The sequence below is a fragment of the Epinephelus fuscoguttatus genome, linkage group LG6 (genome assembly GCF_011397635.1).
Source record: "Epinephelus fuscoguttatus linkage group LG6, E.fuscoguttatus.final_Chr_v1".
Lineage (NCBI taxonomy): Eukaryota > Metazoa > Chordata > Actinopteri > Perciformes > Serranidae > Epinephelus > Epinephelus fuscoguttatus.
The window spans coordinates 6,975,017-6,993,627 of NC_064757.1; the positions used below are offsets into that span (position 1 = coordinate 6,975,017).

General features: G+C 40.1%; 1 protein-coding gene across 1 annotated transcript; it reads right to left on the reverse strand.

The window, feature by feature from the left end:
* Positions 1–481: 481 nt before the first annotated feature.
* Positions 482–17,683, reverse strand: fxn (frataxin). The gene is made up of 6 exons (XM_049579924.1): positions 17,525–17,683; positions 17,288–17,368; positions 16,826–16,917; positions 16,615–16,735; positions 5,023–5,120; positions 482–878 (listed from the first exon to the last, which is right to left on the reverse strand). The coding sequence occupies exons 1-6, from the start codon at positions 17,630–17,632 to the stop codon at positions 740–742; spliced, it is 639 nt and encodes a 212-aa protein (XP_049435881.1). The 5' UTR covers positions 17,633–17,683; the 3' UTR covers positions 482–739.
* Between the last annotated feature and the right edge of the window lie 928 nt (positions 17,684–18,611).

Here is an 18,611-nt window from a genome sequence, read left to right on the forward strand (position 1 = left end):
TTTGGGGAAATGTATCACAAAATGGTAATTAGTAAGTTAAATTACACACAATTTGGCAAACTGTAGACAAATTCTAAACTTTCCTTCTATGACTGCAGCCAATATATCCATGCATGTTATAATCCCTTCCCCGATGTCCTATTACGTGCTGGGGGCAGGCTGGAGAACCATTAAACCAATAGAGTCTCTTGTAGATACAGAACTTTAAACTTTAAATAAAAAGCCAATTCAGTGTCATCTGAAGCAACATCATCTTCTGGGTTTTGTACTATACATTTTGCAATGTCCCTCCTTTGTTATATGGCAAGATGATACTATATAACATCCTGAGGAACTCTTTAAGAGATTGCACTGTGCCCTTTGGTCACACTGCATGTGGGCAGTCAGCTTTCTCTGTGAAACTTAATAAAACCAGACAACATGAAGTGCTTTAATTGTGGTAGAGTTCACGGAGTTATACGGAGACTGAATGTGGCTGAACTGAACTTTTTTCCCAAGTATTTAATAAAATCACCAAGAAATACAAATGTGCAATACACTTATAGAACATAAACAGAACGGCTCACACATATACATCGCTCATTATATACAACTGCTCTCCTAAAGGCTACAGTTGATGGGTTATTGTGGAGTTGTAAATATATACTCTGTGTCTTTGGCTCCAATATAATCGAATAGTTGTGTCACATGTTGTAGTAGTGATACTGTAGGTAGGCAGGTCATGAGGAGGTGTGGGAGCTCAGGAATAGGGCAGCTCAGATAAGTCCATGTTTTTATTAAAGATGATGGAAAACTCTTTCGAAAGCAGCTGGTGGAGGCTCATACCATCATGAGTGTACACCCAACGTTCACCTGTCCAGTCGTAGCGCTTTGGTCCACTGTAAAAACAGAGGAAAGGAAATTAGTAAGGGTTATAGCTAAGGACCTGCCCACATATCTCAAAGAATTATGTCTCAAGCAATAAGACAAATGCGGTGTTGAGGAAAGAGCACCATGGAGGAAATCACAGCTACACTACTGAGGTTTTGACCTTTCAGCAGTTTTACCTTCCCCATGCACCTTACACATAGGTGAAGTTGTGCCAGATATCCCTACTCCATTTCAGATAATGGTACACAAATAAATTCTCAAAGTGAAGCAGTATTTTGGGCTCAGGTTAAAGCCTGATTCTCTCTATAGGCAGGTGTGTCTTCAATATACAAGAGACATTTACAGTTTGTGAGGACTGTATTTTATTTCCATCTATGAGGACTTAGAGCATGTTCAGCCCTAGTATTAACATGTGTCTTTAGTGACTGGATCCCAATTTGACTGCTCAAAGTCTGTTTGTTCACACATGGCATAAGAGTGCATCTTGGGTGATTACTTTTGATCAGATCCCTGCTCTACATGCGAACAAAATAAACATACATCACTTATGTTGGCAAAGACTAAATGCCTTGTTTTAAACGTTGGGAGGTTTGTCACGCTATATGCACACTTACAGCCATTAATATTTAAAATGGGTAAAACTTAATCTCATTGCTGCGCTCTCTCTCTGTTTATCATGAGACAATCACACCCCACAATCCCTCTGGCTCTGCAGCACTAGGAGACTACTGTGTCAAGAGTGTGAGTTTCAGGCGAAGGACAGTTAGGGAGACTCTGACCGCACGCAGTGACAGGGCTAACTGCTGACATCACATGGCTAATGTTATGCTAATGTAACAGGTATTGACAAGTGCAGCCATTTTGGTGTCTGTGTCAGCTTGTACTAACTGCCCCATATGCAGCACAGGCCACCTCCGAATGTACAGTACAGGCCAAAAGTTTGGACACACCTTCTCATTCAATGCGTTTTCTTTATTTTCATGACTATTTACATTGTAGATTCTCACTGAAGGCATCAAAACTATGAATGAACACGTGGAGTCATGTACTTAACAAAAAAAGGTGAAATAACTGAAAACATGTTTTATATTCTAGTTTCTTCAAAATAGCCATCCTTTGCTCTGATTACTGCTTTGCACACTCTTGGCATTCTCTCCATGAGCTTCAAGAGGTAGTCACCTGAAATGGTTTTCCAACAGTCTTGAAGGAGTTCCCAGAGGTGTTTAGCACTTGTTGGCCCCTTTGCCTTCACTCTGCGGTCCAGCTCACCCCAAACCATCTCAATTGGGTTCAGGTCCGGTGACTGTGGAGGCCAGGTCATCTGCCGCAGCACTCCATCACTCTCCTTCTTGGTCAAATAGCCCTTACACAGCCTGGAGGTGTGTTTGGGGTCATTGTCCTGTTGAAAAATAAATGATCGTCCAACTAAACGCAAACCAGATGGGATGGCATGTCGCTGCAGGATGCTGTGGTAGCCATGCTGGTTCAGTGTGCCTTCAATTTTGAATAAATCCCCAGCAGTGTCACCAGCAAAACACCCCCACACCATCACACCTCCTCCTCCATGCTTCACAGTGGGAACCAGGCATGTGGAATCCACCCGTTCACCTTTTCTGCGTCTCACAAAGACACGGCGGTTGGAACCAAAGATCTCAAATTTGGACTCATCAGACCAAAGCACAGATTTCCACTGGTCTAATGTCCATTCCTTGTGTTTCTTGGCCCAAACAAATCTCTTCTGCTTGTTGCCTCTCCTTAGCAGTGGTTTCCTAGCAGCTATTTGACCATGAAGGCCTGATTCACGCAGTCTCCTCTTAACAGTTGTTCTAGAGATGGGTCTGCTGCTAGAACTCTGTGTGGCATTCATCTGGTCTCTGATCTGAGCTGCTGTTAACTTGCGATTTCTGAGGCTGGTGACTCGGATGAACTTATCCTCAGAAGCAGAGGTGACTCTTGGTCTTCCTTTCCTGGGTCGGTCCTCATGTGTGCCAGTTTCGTTGTAGCGCTTGATGTTTTTTGCGACTCCACTTGGGGACACATTTAAAGTTTTTGCAATTTTCCGGACTGACTGACCTTCATTTCTTAAAGTAATGATGGCCACTCATTTTTCTTTAGTTAGCTGATTGGTTCTTGCCATAATATGAATTTTAACAGTTGTCCAATAGGGCTGTCGGCTGTGTATTAACCTGACTTCTGCACAACACAACTGATGGTCCCAACCCCATTGATAAAGCAAGAAATTCCACTAATTAACCCTGATAAGGCACACCTGTGAAGTGGAAACCATTTCAGGTGACTACCTCTTGAAGCTCATGGAGAGAATGCCAAGAGTGTGCAAAGCAGTAATCAGAGCAAAGGGTGGCTATTTTGAAGAAACTAGAATATAAAACATGTTTTCAGTTATTTCACCTTTTTTTGTTAAGTACATAACTCCACATGTGTTCATTCATAGTTTTGATGCCTTCAGTGAGAATCTACAATGTAAATAGTCATGAAAATAAAGAAAAGGCATTGAATGAGAAGGAGTGTCCAAACTTTTGGCCTGTACTGTAGTCTGAGCGATCCGATGTCAAGACGCATTGAGGACACATTGGGTGCATTTACACCTGTACTTAGAGCTGTCCACTTGTGATACTACAGCCAAAACACATGTAAACAGGACCTTAGTGTATAGTCACATTGAGAACGACAAAACATTTCATACATGCACCTCCCAAAAGAGCTGATGCTGGTATCTTGGTGACTGGGGATGTCAACGCCAAGAATATTTCTGGCCTGTTATGCATGTCTGTCTAAAGGTTAATTTTTCTACTATTTGGTTTACTGCATTGCACACCACCCGGGTGTGGTGGGTGCTAAAGTCAGCTAGCGTTGCTGCTCATTTAGTGATTACTGCTTGTAACTCCGTCCAAACCTAACAGTGTTGCTGTAGAAACACTGAGGTCACCCTCTGTTCTCTGCACAAGTCACCCTAGTGATTAAGCAGCTCAATTTTTATCCACACACCCCTTTGGTTATTACTGTTAGCGCTGTTAGCAGTGTCAGCAAGGCTAGTGGTGCTGACATAGATAGCATTGCTACAGGGGTTTTGCTACTCAAAATTAAGCCATTCACTTACTGGGGCTACCTAGGGGGAGACTGGAGGCATGCCACCATGTACCCCAGCAACACTGTGCCGGCAACAGGACAGCATTACTTGCGATATTTTGCCCAATGCGCAGTGCCACTAGCTAACTCCCACCTGACTGGTGTGGTGCACAGTGCAGAGCAGACGAGGCTAACGCTGGCTAACTAATGGAGACTGGAGGGTGAGCCGTGGGTGCTGTATTTATGCATGCTAATGCAGCTAACTGGCTGTCTGTCAGCAAAGTCAACAGAAAATAAAAGGCAAGATCAATACAACACAAAGCATTAAAATTTCACCACTTCCAAATGAACAGTAGAGTAATAGTTAGTGGAACACTGGACTAAAAGGAAATGCCTCTTGTATTTCACATTACTTTGCAATTTTTTGTCATAGAAATTAACCTGTTAGTTGTGGGTTATGGGTGTTGATGAAACTAAGGAGGTGGAACTCAACCACGAGGGCAGTGCAGCACCCAGACAGTCTACAGCATGGACAGTAAACTTCTAATTCTTTTCACAAAACACAGTGGTTGCAAGCATGTTTTAATTTAATGTCTACCATCAGTCAACAAATACTGGTAATTTCATAGATATCCGTCTGGAATGTCACTGTTATTAATGCTGGTGTGACGGCAGTTCGCAGTGGAACTACTATTCCAGACTACACCTCTCTGTGATGTTGCAACAAACTTGAATCTTTAAATCCATAGAGGATCAATGAGACTTTACTCTTCTTATTGTTTTCCCATCATTCCAGAGACCATACGTTTAAAATGTCCATCTGTATAGATGCAGAGAAAAAGTGGCTCTACTCTGCAGCAGTCTGGACAGCTCTGTGTGGAACAGCAGCAGAACAGTGCAGCTGCAGTGCGGAGGAGAAAAGACAGCTGTAGACAGATGTTAGTATTGTAGAGACACTGAGGCAGGTGACGGAGAACCACTGTGTGATGGTGTGAAGCGTGTCACACTCAGCGTATAATAAAATATGGGAAAAGATATGAGAGTGTGGAGTTTCTCCAGTCTTACCTAGTGGGAGAAGAGAGCCAGATCTGTCTGTTTGGTGTCTGTTTGTTGATGACGTAGGTACCATGATCCCTACCCACCTTCACTGTCAACACACCACTCTATACGACAAACAAGAGACAGAACACACGACACATTTCTTGTGACCGATGAAATTCAATGAACCATCTCAACCACAAACCTAAATGAAACAAAAATAAGTAAGTCTTAGTAATACAAATATATTACATTAATCTGAAGCTACAAGAAAACTAGGTAGTACGTCTCTTTTATATATTTACTTTTTTTTTTTCCCCTTTCAGAAAGTGTCTGTGTGTTTAGTACAGAGCTGGAGGACGTGGTTAGCCTAGCTTAGCATAAACACGGGAAACTGGGGAAAACAGCTAGCCTGGCTTTGTCCGCCCAGATGGCAAGACAGTGGACTCTTACGTCAGACTGACATTAAAATTTGGTTGAAATAAAAATCGGGTTGACAATATTTTAAATGTCTAATATTCTATTCTCTATACCTTATGACTGAATGTCTTAATTCTACGTCAAGATGACGCTGGCATGAGACATTTGGAAGACGTTGGATTTTGGTAAATTAACAACACATTTTAAAACCAAAAAAATATTAACATCATCTGTTGTCAGTACTCTATGTCAAACTGACCTTGGTATTAGACGTTGTCTTGACATTAAATTTTTGGTAACCTAATGTTACAACTTTAACCAGCTATCAATGTCTAACGATGTTGGTGGCCAACTGGGAAAGTTCAAATATACCCCTACCAACAGCACTAAAGCTCACTGATGAACATGTTGTATCTTGTTTGTTTGGTGTGGGTACTAAAAATTACTTGTGATTTTAGGGGGAGGAACGTGTTAAACTACCCCTTTAAGCATGCTATTACCTCAGTCATTGAAGCTACTCTGTAACAGGGAGAATACTGATACTCCATACAGACGGAGGAGTGCACTTTAAGGTTTGCAACAAAGCAGTGCACAAGAAAGCCAAGAGTTGACTGCTCTTGATTTTTCCATAAAGGTTTACTCCAGCACCTCTCTCTGCAGCGTGCAGTACTGCTCCTGGTGTGTGTGTGTGTGTGTGTGTGTTGTTTATGGCCCCATATGTCACTGCAGCCAGTTGAAAAAGGGGTCAGCTGCCAAGATTGGAACACTGGCCAATCAGTCAGAGCCAGCGGAGACAGCCGCTGTCCAACCAAAACCATTATAAACACACACACACACACACACACACAGACACACACACACACAGACACACACAGGCAGGAGGACAGTGCAGTGCGATAACCACACATGCACTCTACAGCTGCCGAAAATATATGCATTACATGCTAAATGTGTGTTGCATAACCTTTCTCTGATAATATTTAGTGGAGCTTCCACATCAAGAGCAGCTGTTATTCAGCCTGGGTGTGGCAGAGCAGAGCATCAATAAAGGCAGGCTGACACACAAACACACACATGCAGCCCATCATAACTAACCCCCTGGTGATATGTCAATCTGAACAAGAAATGACACACTCCAAAACAGCATCAACTTGTAGGAATTCGTCATAATACTGATCTGTCCATTTGTGGAACATGTGAAGGATTCATTTTCAGTAAGAATTTCATTAATCAACAGCCATTCTAGCAGATCTGTGAGGCTGTATTCAGGCACAGTGGTTCTTTGCACTAAATGCTAACGCTAACCTGTTAACATGCTCACTAGAACAATGCTAACGTGCTGATGTTAAGCAGGTATATTCGTGGGTGGATTATAAGAATATGGGCCCCCTCCACCTCTCCTACATGGGAGCAAGACACAGACTTTGTGGTGGTTTTGCCTTTTTTTGTCATTTTGTGTCTCTTTAACATCATTTTGTATATTTTTGTGTCTCCTTATTAGTGGTCTTTTTGTGTCTATTTGTGATCATTTTGAGTTTCTTACTGGTCGGTCTTGCAGGTGAAAGCTGGGTGGGGATTGGCCTGACACTTTGGGCCTTTGGACCCCAGGGCCTGTCCCGCTCAATAATACATCCATGGGTATAATGTTTGCTATGTTCGCTATGTTAGTTTAGCATGTCCAAGCATTTTAGCAGATCAATAAGGTAAATATAGTAGGGGTGTAGCAAAACATAGATCTGGCCTGACATACTGACTCAGTGATCTATTATCCAATATTATCAGTGTAAAGCGAAAACATTGATACATTTTTGTCATCTTTAAGATAGGCCTTTACTTTGAAATTCCCATAGAACGTCTGTGTCACCACTTCCATCCCAGCACACTGCCTTTCTAAACATTCAAACAGTGCTAGCAGTGTAGCACCAGACAGACAATGGTAAGCAGCCAAGACAAAGACAATGATGATTTTTACTGATTTAATCTCAAATCAATCACAGGCCCCAAAATTCAAATCATACTGTGCAGACTTTGTTAAATCAGCAAATTATGTATCATTTTTTTAAAGAATAATATAATATTGTATCGCAATAAAACAGGAATTTAGATTTGTATAATTTGTATAGCTGTGTCTGACAGAGGTACCACTTAATTTTCCAGCAATGACATTGGAGAGTAGAATGTTATTATAATTGATAGAAATTAAAACTACAAAATTAATTCCCATACTAGAAAACGGAAGCTGCTCTGATTTCTCATTGGCCTCCTGCTCCTTGGTCCTCTATACCTGTTCCTCTGTCCTGCAAATGTATCCTACTCTCTCTCACGGTTTCTCTGGAACTCCAGGATTTACAGTTTTTAAGCTTCCTGCCAGATAAACTTGAGCTGTCTGCCAACAAGAACAACAGGCTCTAAGTGTGTCGATTCTACTGGGCAAGAAATCAATAAGGCAACAGAGCCCAGCAGTCAAACAACAGGCCACGTCTGAAACAGCTTTATGGAGCACAGAAGGGTAACGAGCCATGCACAGCCCACACCTACAGTCTCTGCTGTAGACTCTCTGTAAAATAATAACAGCACAGACTGGGGAAACATTTCCACATCACACTTTCCTCTGACTTTTGAGAGTTTAGACCATCATTTAAAGTGTTATGCACTGTGACAGCACTCTGTGGCTTTATTCTGAACTGAATCTTCTTCTAATGCTATCACAGATTCATGACATGGTCAGAAGGTCCAGCCAGTAGCAAATGTTTACCAATGTACATTCTGTCCATGTGACAAGAAGAGAACCTGTTTAAGGTTGATGACGATTTATAAAGACAGCAGGCGAGCAATGACATGTTTAAGTAAGAGAAACAAGCCGTGAAGCTATCATGAGTAATGTACAGCATAGACGCTCAGGACAGACCACAGAGGAAGAAGTCTGCTTTCACACAGTGCATAATTTTTCATAATGGCACCGGTGGAGCAGCTAGAACCCAGTCAAATTTCATTCCTTATTATTGTTAATATTTAAATTCTATATTATATAGAATTGTTCATTCTCAAATTTAGCCTGTTATTAACAGTTGATATGTACCTATACACTGTATATTGTACACAAGCTTATGCATTGCCAATGCCACTATCATGATGTTGTGCTGTAAGTTGTTATACATTCTGTCCACTAGAGGGTACTCTAACATCAACAATAAACAGTAGGAATTACCAATGGGTAATAAAATGCGCAGTGTGTTTGAGATCAGAGCTGCCACACAAACACATGGAAGCAGTTAGGCTCCAATTTTTTTCATTTTGACCCAATTTATCTTTTTCCTAAACTTTACCAGAAAGGTTGTCCTGGCTAAAAGGTTGACAAGTCAGGAACACAGCCTCTAACTGGTCGGCAGGCTCAAAGGCATTGTTGACAGCAAGTGGATAGCAGAGTTCACAACAACAACAATAACAACAACAACAACAACAACAACAAGAGTTTTCAACAGGGAAAAAATTGATTAATAGTGTCGGACTTATTATAGTTTTTTTTTTTTTTTCCACAAAGTCCTCTCTGATGGCTGGATTACAAAGCCTCTAAAAGGGATACAATTGCACCAGAGCCCTTGTTGGAACAGCACCACAGCTAACATTAGCTTCTGGATAGGGTTGCAAATTGTAAGCACTTTCCTTAATCAATCATTGGTAACATTAATGGTCAATTACCATTTCATTGTGAATTCATCGTGAATAAAATAATAATAAAAAATTTAAAAATTCTTCTATCAAAAATATCAAATGTGTTTTTTCCTCAATCAAAGCTCACAGCAACATATTACATATTCTGTGAAGAAACCTTCTGACATACATTATGAAACACACTGCATAAAACTGAATAATGCTTCACTCTGCCTGCTTCATTTTCCACTGTTGCTGCAATGCATTTCTCAGACCCCAAGACCGCCTTGTCAGAAAATAGTCATATTGCGCCCTTTGTGTGTTAATGCTTGTCACTGAAACATGCTTTCTTAATACACCACTCTACTGATAGCTAGACTGTTATAGGAGACTACACGTTGTTTATATTTCAGAATCAGATCTTAATTTGATCAATTCAATTACACATTTTTTTTGTTAGCATCCTTACTTCTGGGCAAAGAAAAGTTAAGTCTCTCACATGCATCAGAGATATTTAACGTTAGTACCGTTATGTCGTATATGACATAGTCGACCCCAGAGTTAAAATCTACAGTGTCCAGCATCAGACCTGTTCAATGCTTTTGTGGTGAAACACACTGCACGCAGCTCAGCTATAAAAGCACCTCTTAAGTGATATAGTACAGAGTTTATTTTCAGGTAATGTTACATCAGACATCAGATTTATTTTCACTTGTCTGATCTGACAACTGCATGAGGCATTCCACTTGCCCATACACAGAGTTTACTTGCCTTGGGGAAGTGTTAATGTCACACCCTGTGCACACATTGCTTCTATAATGGTCAGGAGCTGTGATCTCTGTGCATCACTTTCTGTCATTTCCTATATTACATATTCAGAGATTAACATTAGCACATGGAATGTGAGATTGCGATTCTGAAAAATTTACTGTTCATCAGACGTGACAGAAGCGTGTTCACTAATGATAGCCAACACATTTATAAAAATAGATAAAAACTACACATTTAAAGTATAATTTCCATGCAATTATTATCATTTTTTAAATATTCAGCTTATATTTCACTCCAGAAACTCATTCCAACAGCATTAAAGTTAAAGTTTAAGTAGATTATCTCAGTTGTACCCTGTCAACTCTGTGTTCAGTGAGGATCCAGCGGGGAATAAACGTGCGTCCGTAGGAGAAGCCATAATCTACTAACAACTGAAGCCCTCCAACTGTGAAGCTTTATTTAGAGCACTGACAAGGACACTATGTGAGAGGTGTGAGGTTTTCTGAAAATAATGCACAGCCTCAAGCCAGTCACAATCCAATACACTCTGTGGAACATCAACAGTATAATATCTGAACAATATACAGTTAGCTCCAGCAGCTTGGAATGCAGCAGGTGGAGGTGGTGTATACATCTTGTCTCACTAATTCATGCAGACAAAGCACATTCATTTAAAGTCTTACTGAAAGAAGAGTTTGAATTATTGATTTATCAAGTTTGGTGAACACAGACCACAACACCTGATCCCCTCTCTGTTCCCTGTTAGATAATCTAATATGTTCAGTACTAAGAATTAGCTAATGCTTTATTTTTCTTTCCAACAATCTGTTTTCAGTTATAGGGCTTTATCTGTGTTATTCTTATGTCTGCATCTCAAAAGTGCAGCACAAAACTGACATTTGCAAACTGTACAACATCAGTAAATCCAGCAGGGTACATAAGCACGCCTCTTCCTGTTATCTGTGGAATTCGCCTTCAAAGATGTGGAATTTCTTGTGATTAAACCAAGTTTCTGTTTACGCCCACTCAATACATTGTGTATCATTAAGGTTTAAGAAACATGCTGAATGTATTTCCTCTAACACTGGAAACCAGGGGCGGGGCTAGGGGGTGGCTACTTGGGCTCAAGCCCTGGATGTTTTCTGAAAAGCCCAGAATTTGATTTTTTCCATTATCCAATGGAAACGCTGATTATTCTTAAAAGTTTTCCTTATCTTACACTTCCTTTAAAATCTTCCAGTGTACCAGCGCTTTGGCATTGGGGGAAATCCTTGCTCTTAAGACACTGTTGTAAGCAGGTAGAAATACAGTTGCAGCGATACATCTTGAAACTTCTGGTGTGAAAATTAACAGTCATCATACTATGTACATTTGTTTGTCTATTGTATTTAAAAAGATGCAGCTGGATGGAGAATCTCACCCACATGTGCACCTCCCCTTTCCTCCTCAACTGCCTGGCAGATTTACATACTTCCATTAACCCTTTGAAACCTGAGCAAATTGGCTTGATTTTAAGATCATGGGAAGAAGACAGTGAGCAATGAAAAAAGAAATGACCCAGAAAATTTGCAAGAGATTAGTAAAAAGAGAACATTAAAAACAATAAAACTAGAACAACAAAAAAAAACAACCACAAAAAGTTAAGTGACCTGAAAAAAGTGCCTAAAAATTACAATAATTTTGTTCCATAACTTTAAATACGTAACAATAATAATTATAATTTAATTTATTTTCCATAGCTTTTTTCTTTTTTCTGTAGTTTTTTATAATTAATTTTCTAAATCTATTAATTTTTAATCTCTTTGTGGGACATTTCTTAGCAAGTTGCTCACTTCCTTTTTCACATTTTTCTTAAACATATTTTTATTGGGGTTTTTTTTTAAACAAACAAATGCTATACAGCATTACAAAGAAACAAAAATATATATGCATACGCACAAATAGACACAGATGCTTACATACACATAGATGTGACTTATTTCATGTGGAGTTATCAATAAAGTAGGGATTTAGAGTCTAGCTTTTATATATTCCAAGAATAAATTCCAAATTCTCATAAATTTATCAGAAGAGCCATTTAATGTGAGTCTTAGTTTCTCAAGTTTGAGATGCTGTATCACTTCCCTCAACCACTGAGTCCAGCTTGGCAGTCAAGGGTTCTTCCAGTGGAGAGAGATTAACCCTATGGGCCCTAGGCGTTTCTGGGGTATTTTTACTGCCTTTAGTTTTAAGCTCATATCACTGTCATTCTAAAGGCTACATACACATGCTATATCTTGGTTTGTTTTTTTTTTCAGGACAATCTGGGCTAACCAGATTTGCCATGATTCCATGTCCTTCTATGTGCCTGTATTTTATATTAATTTTTAGATCAATGAAAAAACAAATCTGTGTTACTAAATTCTTACATTTTTACATGTATCTCAGCATAGCAAGTTGGAAGTTGACATATTCTGCCATATATGAAGAGGGGAGACTCTCTGGAATCTGGCAGTATAAGAACCATGATGGTGGGACATTCTGTCACTTCACAGCTGTCCAAAACATGTGGTTTGTGCCAGGCGGACATGATTGCCAGTGTTTTTTCATTATTGCAAGAAATTCCATTGACTCATTCACAAGTCAAAAATGTGTTTTATCTGAAAGAAACATGCAATATTTACATCTAAGATCATAGAAAAATAGTCAACAAAGTGCAATGATGTCCTCCAAGATAATATTTGTTTTTCAGTTTCAGTTATATACTGGGGGAACATTTTGGGCATTGGTGGGGGGGCACGTGTCCCCCTCAATGTATATGACTACTGCCCTGTCACGCATGCATAATTAGGCTACAGTTGTCTGGGTGCGCAAAGGTGAAGTGCGCTGGTCTTGTCATACAAATTTTGATGGAGTGTCAACTGGACAATATGGAGATATTTGCGTCTTGAAAGCCGGACTACAAATGTGGATAGACAGGGAGAAACACACGCAAGCCTAAGACGTGGTGAGATACGATATTCCTCACTATATGAAGTGACTGATAACAAGATCTGTATAATGGGTTGTAAAGAAATTCGTCCGGTTTTTATTTTGTAGACATTTGATCTGTATTTATAGCGTGATAGGATGACAGCACAATGATGTGTGTGGTATCCCTGGAAAGATCTGCTCCTGCGCTTTCATGTGATATGCGTGGCATTTCTGTGCGACCCTGCATTCGCGAGTAATCCATCCAAGAGTAATGTGTGTGCAAAGCTGTATGAAAGCTCTGTTATACATCATTTTAGTGTAACTTCATCATTTTTTTTTCGCTGTGAAAACATTGGATTACCGACTTGGCCTTCTCGGAAAGCTACAGTTCCGCTGTTTCACGTGATATGCGTGGCTTCTTGCTATGACTTACGGTCACGGAGAAAATCCACAGAGAAGAACAGGTGTGAATTTGGACACACTATGCGTAGTTTGGGCCCATAGGGTTAACCTCTGTGCAAATAAAGTGACAAATTTCGTTAACTTGAGTTTAGATCCTGAGAGATTTGTATTTCCCTCTCCTGCTATGCCAAAAATGGCTATCAAAGGATCTGGGTGAATTTTCATTTTAAAGACACCTGATAGTGTTTTGAAAATCGAACCCCAATAAGTGGACAGATTAAGACATAGCCAGAATGAGTGTGCTAAGGATGCAAGAGAAAGTCTGCACCTGCTACAAGTGGAATCAGCATCTAGGAGCATTTTGGAGAGTTTGACTTTTGAGAAATGAAGGCGATGCAGCACCTTAAATTGAATGAGGCCATGCCAGGCAGAGATGGAAGCTGTGTGGATGCCCTTGAGGGCTTTCTTCCATGTTTTGAAAGAAATCTCTTCAGCCCAATTTCCAACCCAATTTGCCTGTTTAATGGTGGTCATTGCACTTTGACACAGATGGCTTCTTTCACGCCTTTTTCAAACCATTGGTTTCTCTTACCAAGATGTACACATTGCTGTCCTCTAAAGAATGTCCCTTCCCAAAGGAAGTGGAAGCCTTCACAGAACACATCAATGCAGTGGACCCTTACATCAAGTTCACGCAGGAAGAGGTCAGAGGAGACAGTCTACCCTCCTTTTCAGTCCTAACGAATGACTGTTTGGACTGTGCAGTGCACACTGAAGGGGACAGAAGCCCCAACATTCAAGTGGACAGAAAACCCCCACACACATCTCAATACTTGCTGTTTGACTCTCACCACCCACTGGAGCACAATCTGGGGGTCAACAGAACCATAAACCATCGGGCTGAGAACATACCCACAAGGACAGAGAGGGAGAAGGCACAGAAACACATCAGGGAAGCACTTAAAACCTGCTACCCTAACTGGGTTTGTCAAAACCTCAAAAGGTGCCAGAGCAGACAGAGAGGAAGAGACAAAAAATAAAACAACATTGTCATTCCTTATGTCACAGGAATATTAGAGAAACTCAGGAGGATCTTTAACAAACACCACATCCCTGTGCATTTCAATCCCGGTAACACAATGAGGCAGAAGCTTGTCCATCTTAAGGACAAAACACCCAGGCACGAGCAGAGTAATGTAGTGTATGCTGTTCAATGCAGCATGGGATGTACAGATTTGCACATTACACTAAACAACAACCGGCACAGCACAGGAAAGCCAGCTCCTCAGGTCAAAACTCAGCTGTCCATTTACATTTAAGGGAAAAGGGACATTCCTTTGAGGACAGCAATATCTTAGCCAGAGAAGACCAATGGTTTGAAAGAGGTGTGAAAGACGCAAGTACTGATCTGTGTGTAGGTTTTTGTACACTTCAATGTTGAGGCTTCTGTCCCCTTCAGTGTACACTGCACAGTCCAAGAAAGGAAAGCTGTCTCCTCTGACATCTTCCTGCATGAACTTGATGCAAGGGTCCACTGTATTGATGTTTTTTGTGAGGGTTTCCACTTCCTTTGGGAAGGGACATTCTTTCAAGGACCATTCAGAGCTGAGGAGTCAATCACGTGAATCACTGCTCATGAACTGCAGTCAAACTGTCAAACTAACAGTTCAAATATGAATCAAGATTTTGTTTGTGCACTGTCTATTTGTCACCTCAAATGTTTTCAGAAACATATTTAGGGCTCCGTTTCACTGCAAAATAAGAAAGTTTGTGACACAGCCGCCAGGATTTAAACAGCTGAGCCGAAACAAAGCACCACCCACCAGCCAGAGAAAACAGAGCTGTGCCTGGAAATAGCAAAATAAGAAGTAAATAAGAATATCCAGGTAGAGGGCCAGATATTTTAGGTTTTGATTCTAACTGCTGTGACAGACAAGCTATTTTCCTGCGGTCAAAGGATGCTTATAGCCACAGTGACTTAATCTAAAGGAAGTCAGGAGTACAGCTTCCAGTAGTGCTTCAGAGCTTTGGAGAGCCAATATTGCAATACTGAAGCAGTGGTATATACAGCCATATTTTGTTTAACTGATTGTTACAGAAAACACTGACTGAAGAAGTGGATCAAGAAGCAGGAGTGGTTTGAGCAGCCTCTTTGAATGTTTTGGAACTTTTTAGAGGTGTGAAACTTGGCACCATTGAAACTGTCGTAGCTAGGTCTTGCTGACCAGTGTTATTTCAGTGCATTAGTATGATGCACTCAAGTTGCCAGGTTACAGTAAGCTTTCTCCAATATTCTGATTTCGTAAACTCTACAAAATATACAGGTAACTAGGCTTCTAATTGGATTTTGACATGTGATCTTGTGCAGGACAACGACTTCAGACAGAGAAAGTGTCACTGAAAGCTTAACAGGAGAATGAAAGGAAAAATCAAATTATGTAGTGATGTAATATCAAATACCTCCATCCAAAGTCAGTCTAAAACTCAAAGTAACGTAGCGAAGCCTGTGTTAAGACAAAATAAGCCTGTTTCTGCAGTACATTTGACCATTTGTAAACATAAATATTCTGCCACTGTAAGAATAAAGTGTGCTCTGCCTGCCTGTCTTTTGTGTCAGTTAGGAGGCAAAAACAAGCCAGGAGGCAATGTCTTCATTTCATCTGTCTTTTCTTTGATAAAGGATAGAAAGATAGAAATTAAAATTATTTATTATTATTATTTCTTCCACTGCACTTTTATTCTTGGATTTTATCTACTTTTATTTCTATTCTATTGGCTCTTTAATGACTGCTTTGATTGTATTACAGCTTTATGTAAAGCACTTTGAATTGCCCTGTTGCTGAAATGTGCTATGCAAATTAACTTGCTTTGCCTAATAAGAAACTAAGCTTCCAGATAAGACTGAGGGAAGGCGAAGAGTCTGATAACCTGTATGCTGCATGTGTATGTTAACTGATAGTAAACATGGTACTAACGTGCATGTAAATGCACTTTCTAAATTTACTCTCTGCAGAACCTGGTTTCTCTGATTGCACGTTAAAGCACTGCTTGTGAAGGAGCAACCACTGACCTTTTACTGTACAGTCATAACTGAAGACTACAGCAGGTAGACACCCCACAGCGTGTTTCAAGGTGTTTGAGAGTACTACTGCATTTGTGAAAAAAGCCTTTTGTGGCTCCGAAGGGGGCTGTTTGAAGTCTGATAAAGTGCCTCAACTGATGTCACACTCATTATTCTTTTTACTCATCTTCCCCATTACCAAGGTGTAAAAACTAAACACCAGGATAAAACACCAGTTACCTCGCTCTCAGGTCAATAGCAGGATCAACTGATGCCCATCACTCTATTATTAGTGTAAAAAATACCATGTACTGCAGTTAGATGTTGAAAAATGAAAGTGCACTGAAAATGGACTGACTCACAGAGAAAACAACATCGTAGTCTTCTCCAGTGAAAGCTTCATCTGTCAGGTCTTCAAAATAGTCAGATAGAGCATCCAACGTCTCGTCTGCCAGCTTCTCATATGCTGCTTCAGACAGCTCACTTGTAAACAGTGACACAAAGTTACAGATTAGTTTCACCATTCAGAACCGGACTACAGATGCTTTAAAAAAGAAAGTAACTGCCGGTCACCTTATCTGCACTGGGGTGGCTTTCTCCAGCCTCGGTGACATCAGATGGATGTTTTTCCTCCACCTATCACCATCAACTCTGCTCTTAAACCACTGACACAGAAAAACTGAGGTCACACACCAAACAACAAGGACTCATCAGTTATTGATCTTAAGAATCGTATTAGTTATCTAAAACCACTTTGGACCTTTGTATTTCCACATTTCCTCTGTATGCACCTTGTAGACTTTTCACATGACATAATGATTTATCACAATGGTATTCTTAAGTTCACTCAGCTTCTTTCACCTAAATAGATCTCTTATAAAGGGAATCGTTATGTGACAGTTTAGTTGTAAACTTTATATGTGGGAAAAATTAGGAGAATAAAGCATTACACGTATTCTGTTAACGTTAATTATTTCCTTTGTAGAAACTCTTTGACAGTCAAACTTGTAAATGGATTCTGGCAGCAGGACTTACTTTGTTTGCAGGGTGACAGATGGGATTCAGCGTGTGCGTACTAAATGCACGTGCCCCCGTAAGGTGAGACAAGCTCCCGAGCTGAAATATTAAATAGCGTTAATATAAAAGTGTTAGTGACATATCATGAATGATGCAATAACCAGCTAACCTATGTCAAGTGCTACTGTTAGCTAATGTTAGCTACGTAACATCAACATGGCAGTGTGTGTCGTCAGCTCGTATGGACTCATCTACCGGGATAAATAGATTCCTGATTCTCTGCGGTGTCACCATGCTGAGCTGTGTGTTCGCCAGGTGACATATCTGCGAATAAACACAAGACGTTTTAATGAGGGAAAGCATAGTTCACCGCTGTCCTGTGACTTCGTCGGTTTCCTGCCTCTTCTTCTTCGTGTTAATGACTAGCCGCAAACTGACGTTCAATGTCCATACTGCCACCTACTGGATGGGAGTGTGTGCGTCAGCAAACGTGAGCGATTCTTCTGATGTTGTATGGCAGAGCAGCAAAAAAATAAAACAAATGTAAGCTCAGACACATATTCCCATATTAATTAATGCCAGAACTGGTTTTGTTTCACCTCATGACATAAAATAGATGAAAATTGGTTAATCACTTTAATCCTAAATTTTAGAAAAATTTATATATAAAATGTATATATAAAAAATATATTTCATAGAGAATCAAATTATAATTTAAAGGTCCAGTGTGTAGGGTTTAGGGGGGTATATTGACAGAAATAAAATATTATATATTAATTACATTTTCTTCAGTGTATAATCAGCTGAAAATAAGAATTGTGTTTTCATTACCTTGAATGAGCTGTTTATATTTACATTGGCAGCAGGTCCTCATCCACAGAGTCTGCCATGCTGCATCACCATGTTTCTACAGTAACCAAGAATGTACAAACTAAACGCTGGCTCTAGATAGGGACATTTGCAATTTTTGCATTGGCCACTGTAGTTAGCAGCCCTTCTGCAATGAGCCAAATAGCATATTAAAAACACCAATATTTAACGAGAAACTGTCTTATTCAGTGATTGTACAAGTTTTAATTATTGGATATGTTTGTTTTGGAGAGATAGAAACCTCTGCGAATAATTCAGCTCCCAGTAAAAACCCTGTCTGGATTTTAAGTTTAATTACACCCCATCCTTGGGCAGCCCTATAGAGTGAACAAAACTTCACCATTGGCCCACAATAACCATAAGACTCCTTGAAAACAACCAAATCCATGGGATTTATTAAAAAAATTGAGCAAACAAGGCAATAAAAGCCCAGGCAGCAGGACCAGCAGTCCCCACACTGCAGGCCTCTCTC

What these genes read in the sequence shown, in the direction of transcription:
- fxn (XM_049579924.1), bottom strand. Translation starts at nt 17,632, where the DNA reads ATGCTTTCCCTCATTAAAACGTCTTGTGTTTATTCGCAGATATGTCAC. An exon ending in TCAGGAATCTATTTATCCCG is followed by an intron (nt 17,369 to 17,524) that starts GTAGATGAGTCC and finishes TTAATATTTCAG; the next exon opens with CTCGGGAGCTTGTCTCACCT. An exon ending in TGGCTCTCTTCTCCCACTAG is followed by an intron (nt 879 to 5,022) that starts GTAAGACTGGAG and finishes CTGTTTTTACAG; the next exon opens with TGGACCAAAGCGCTACGACT.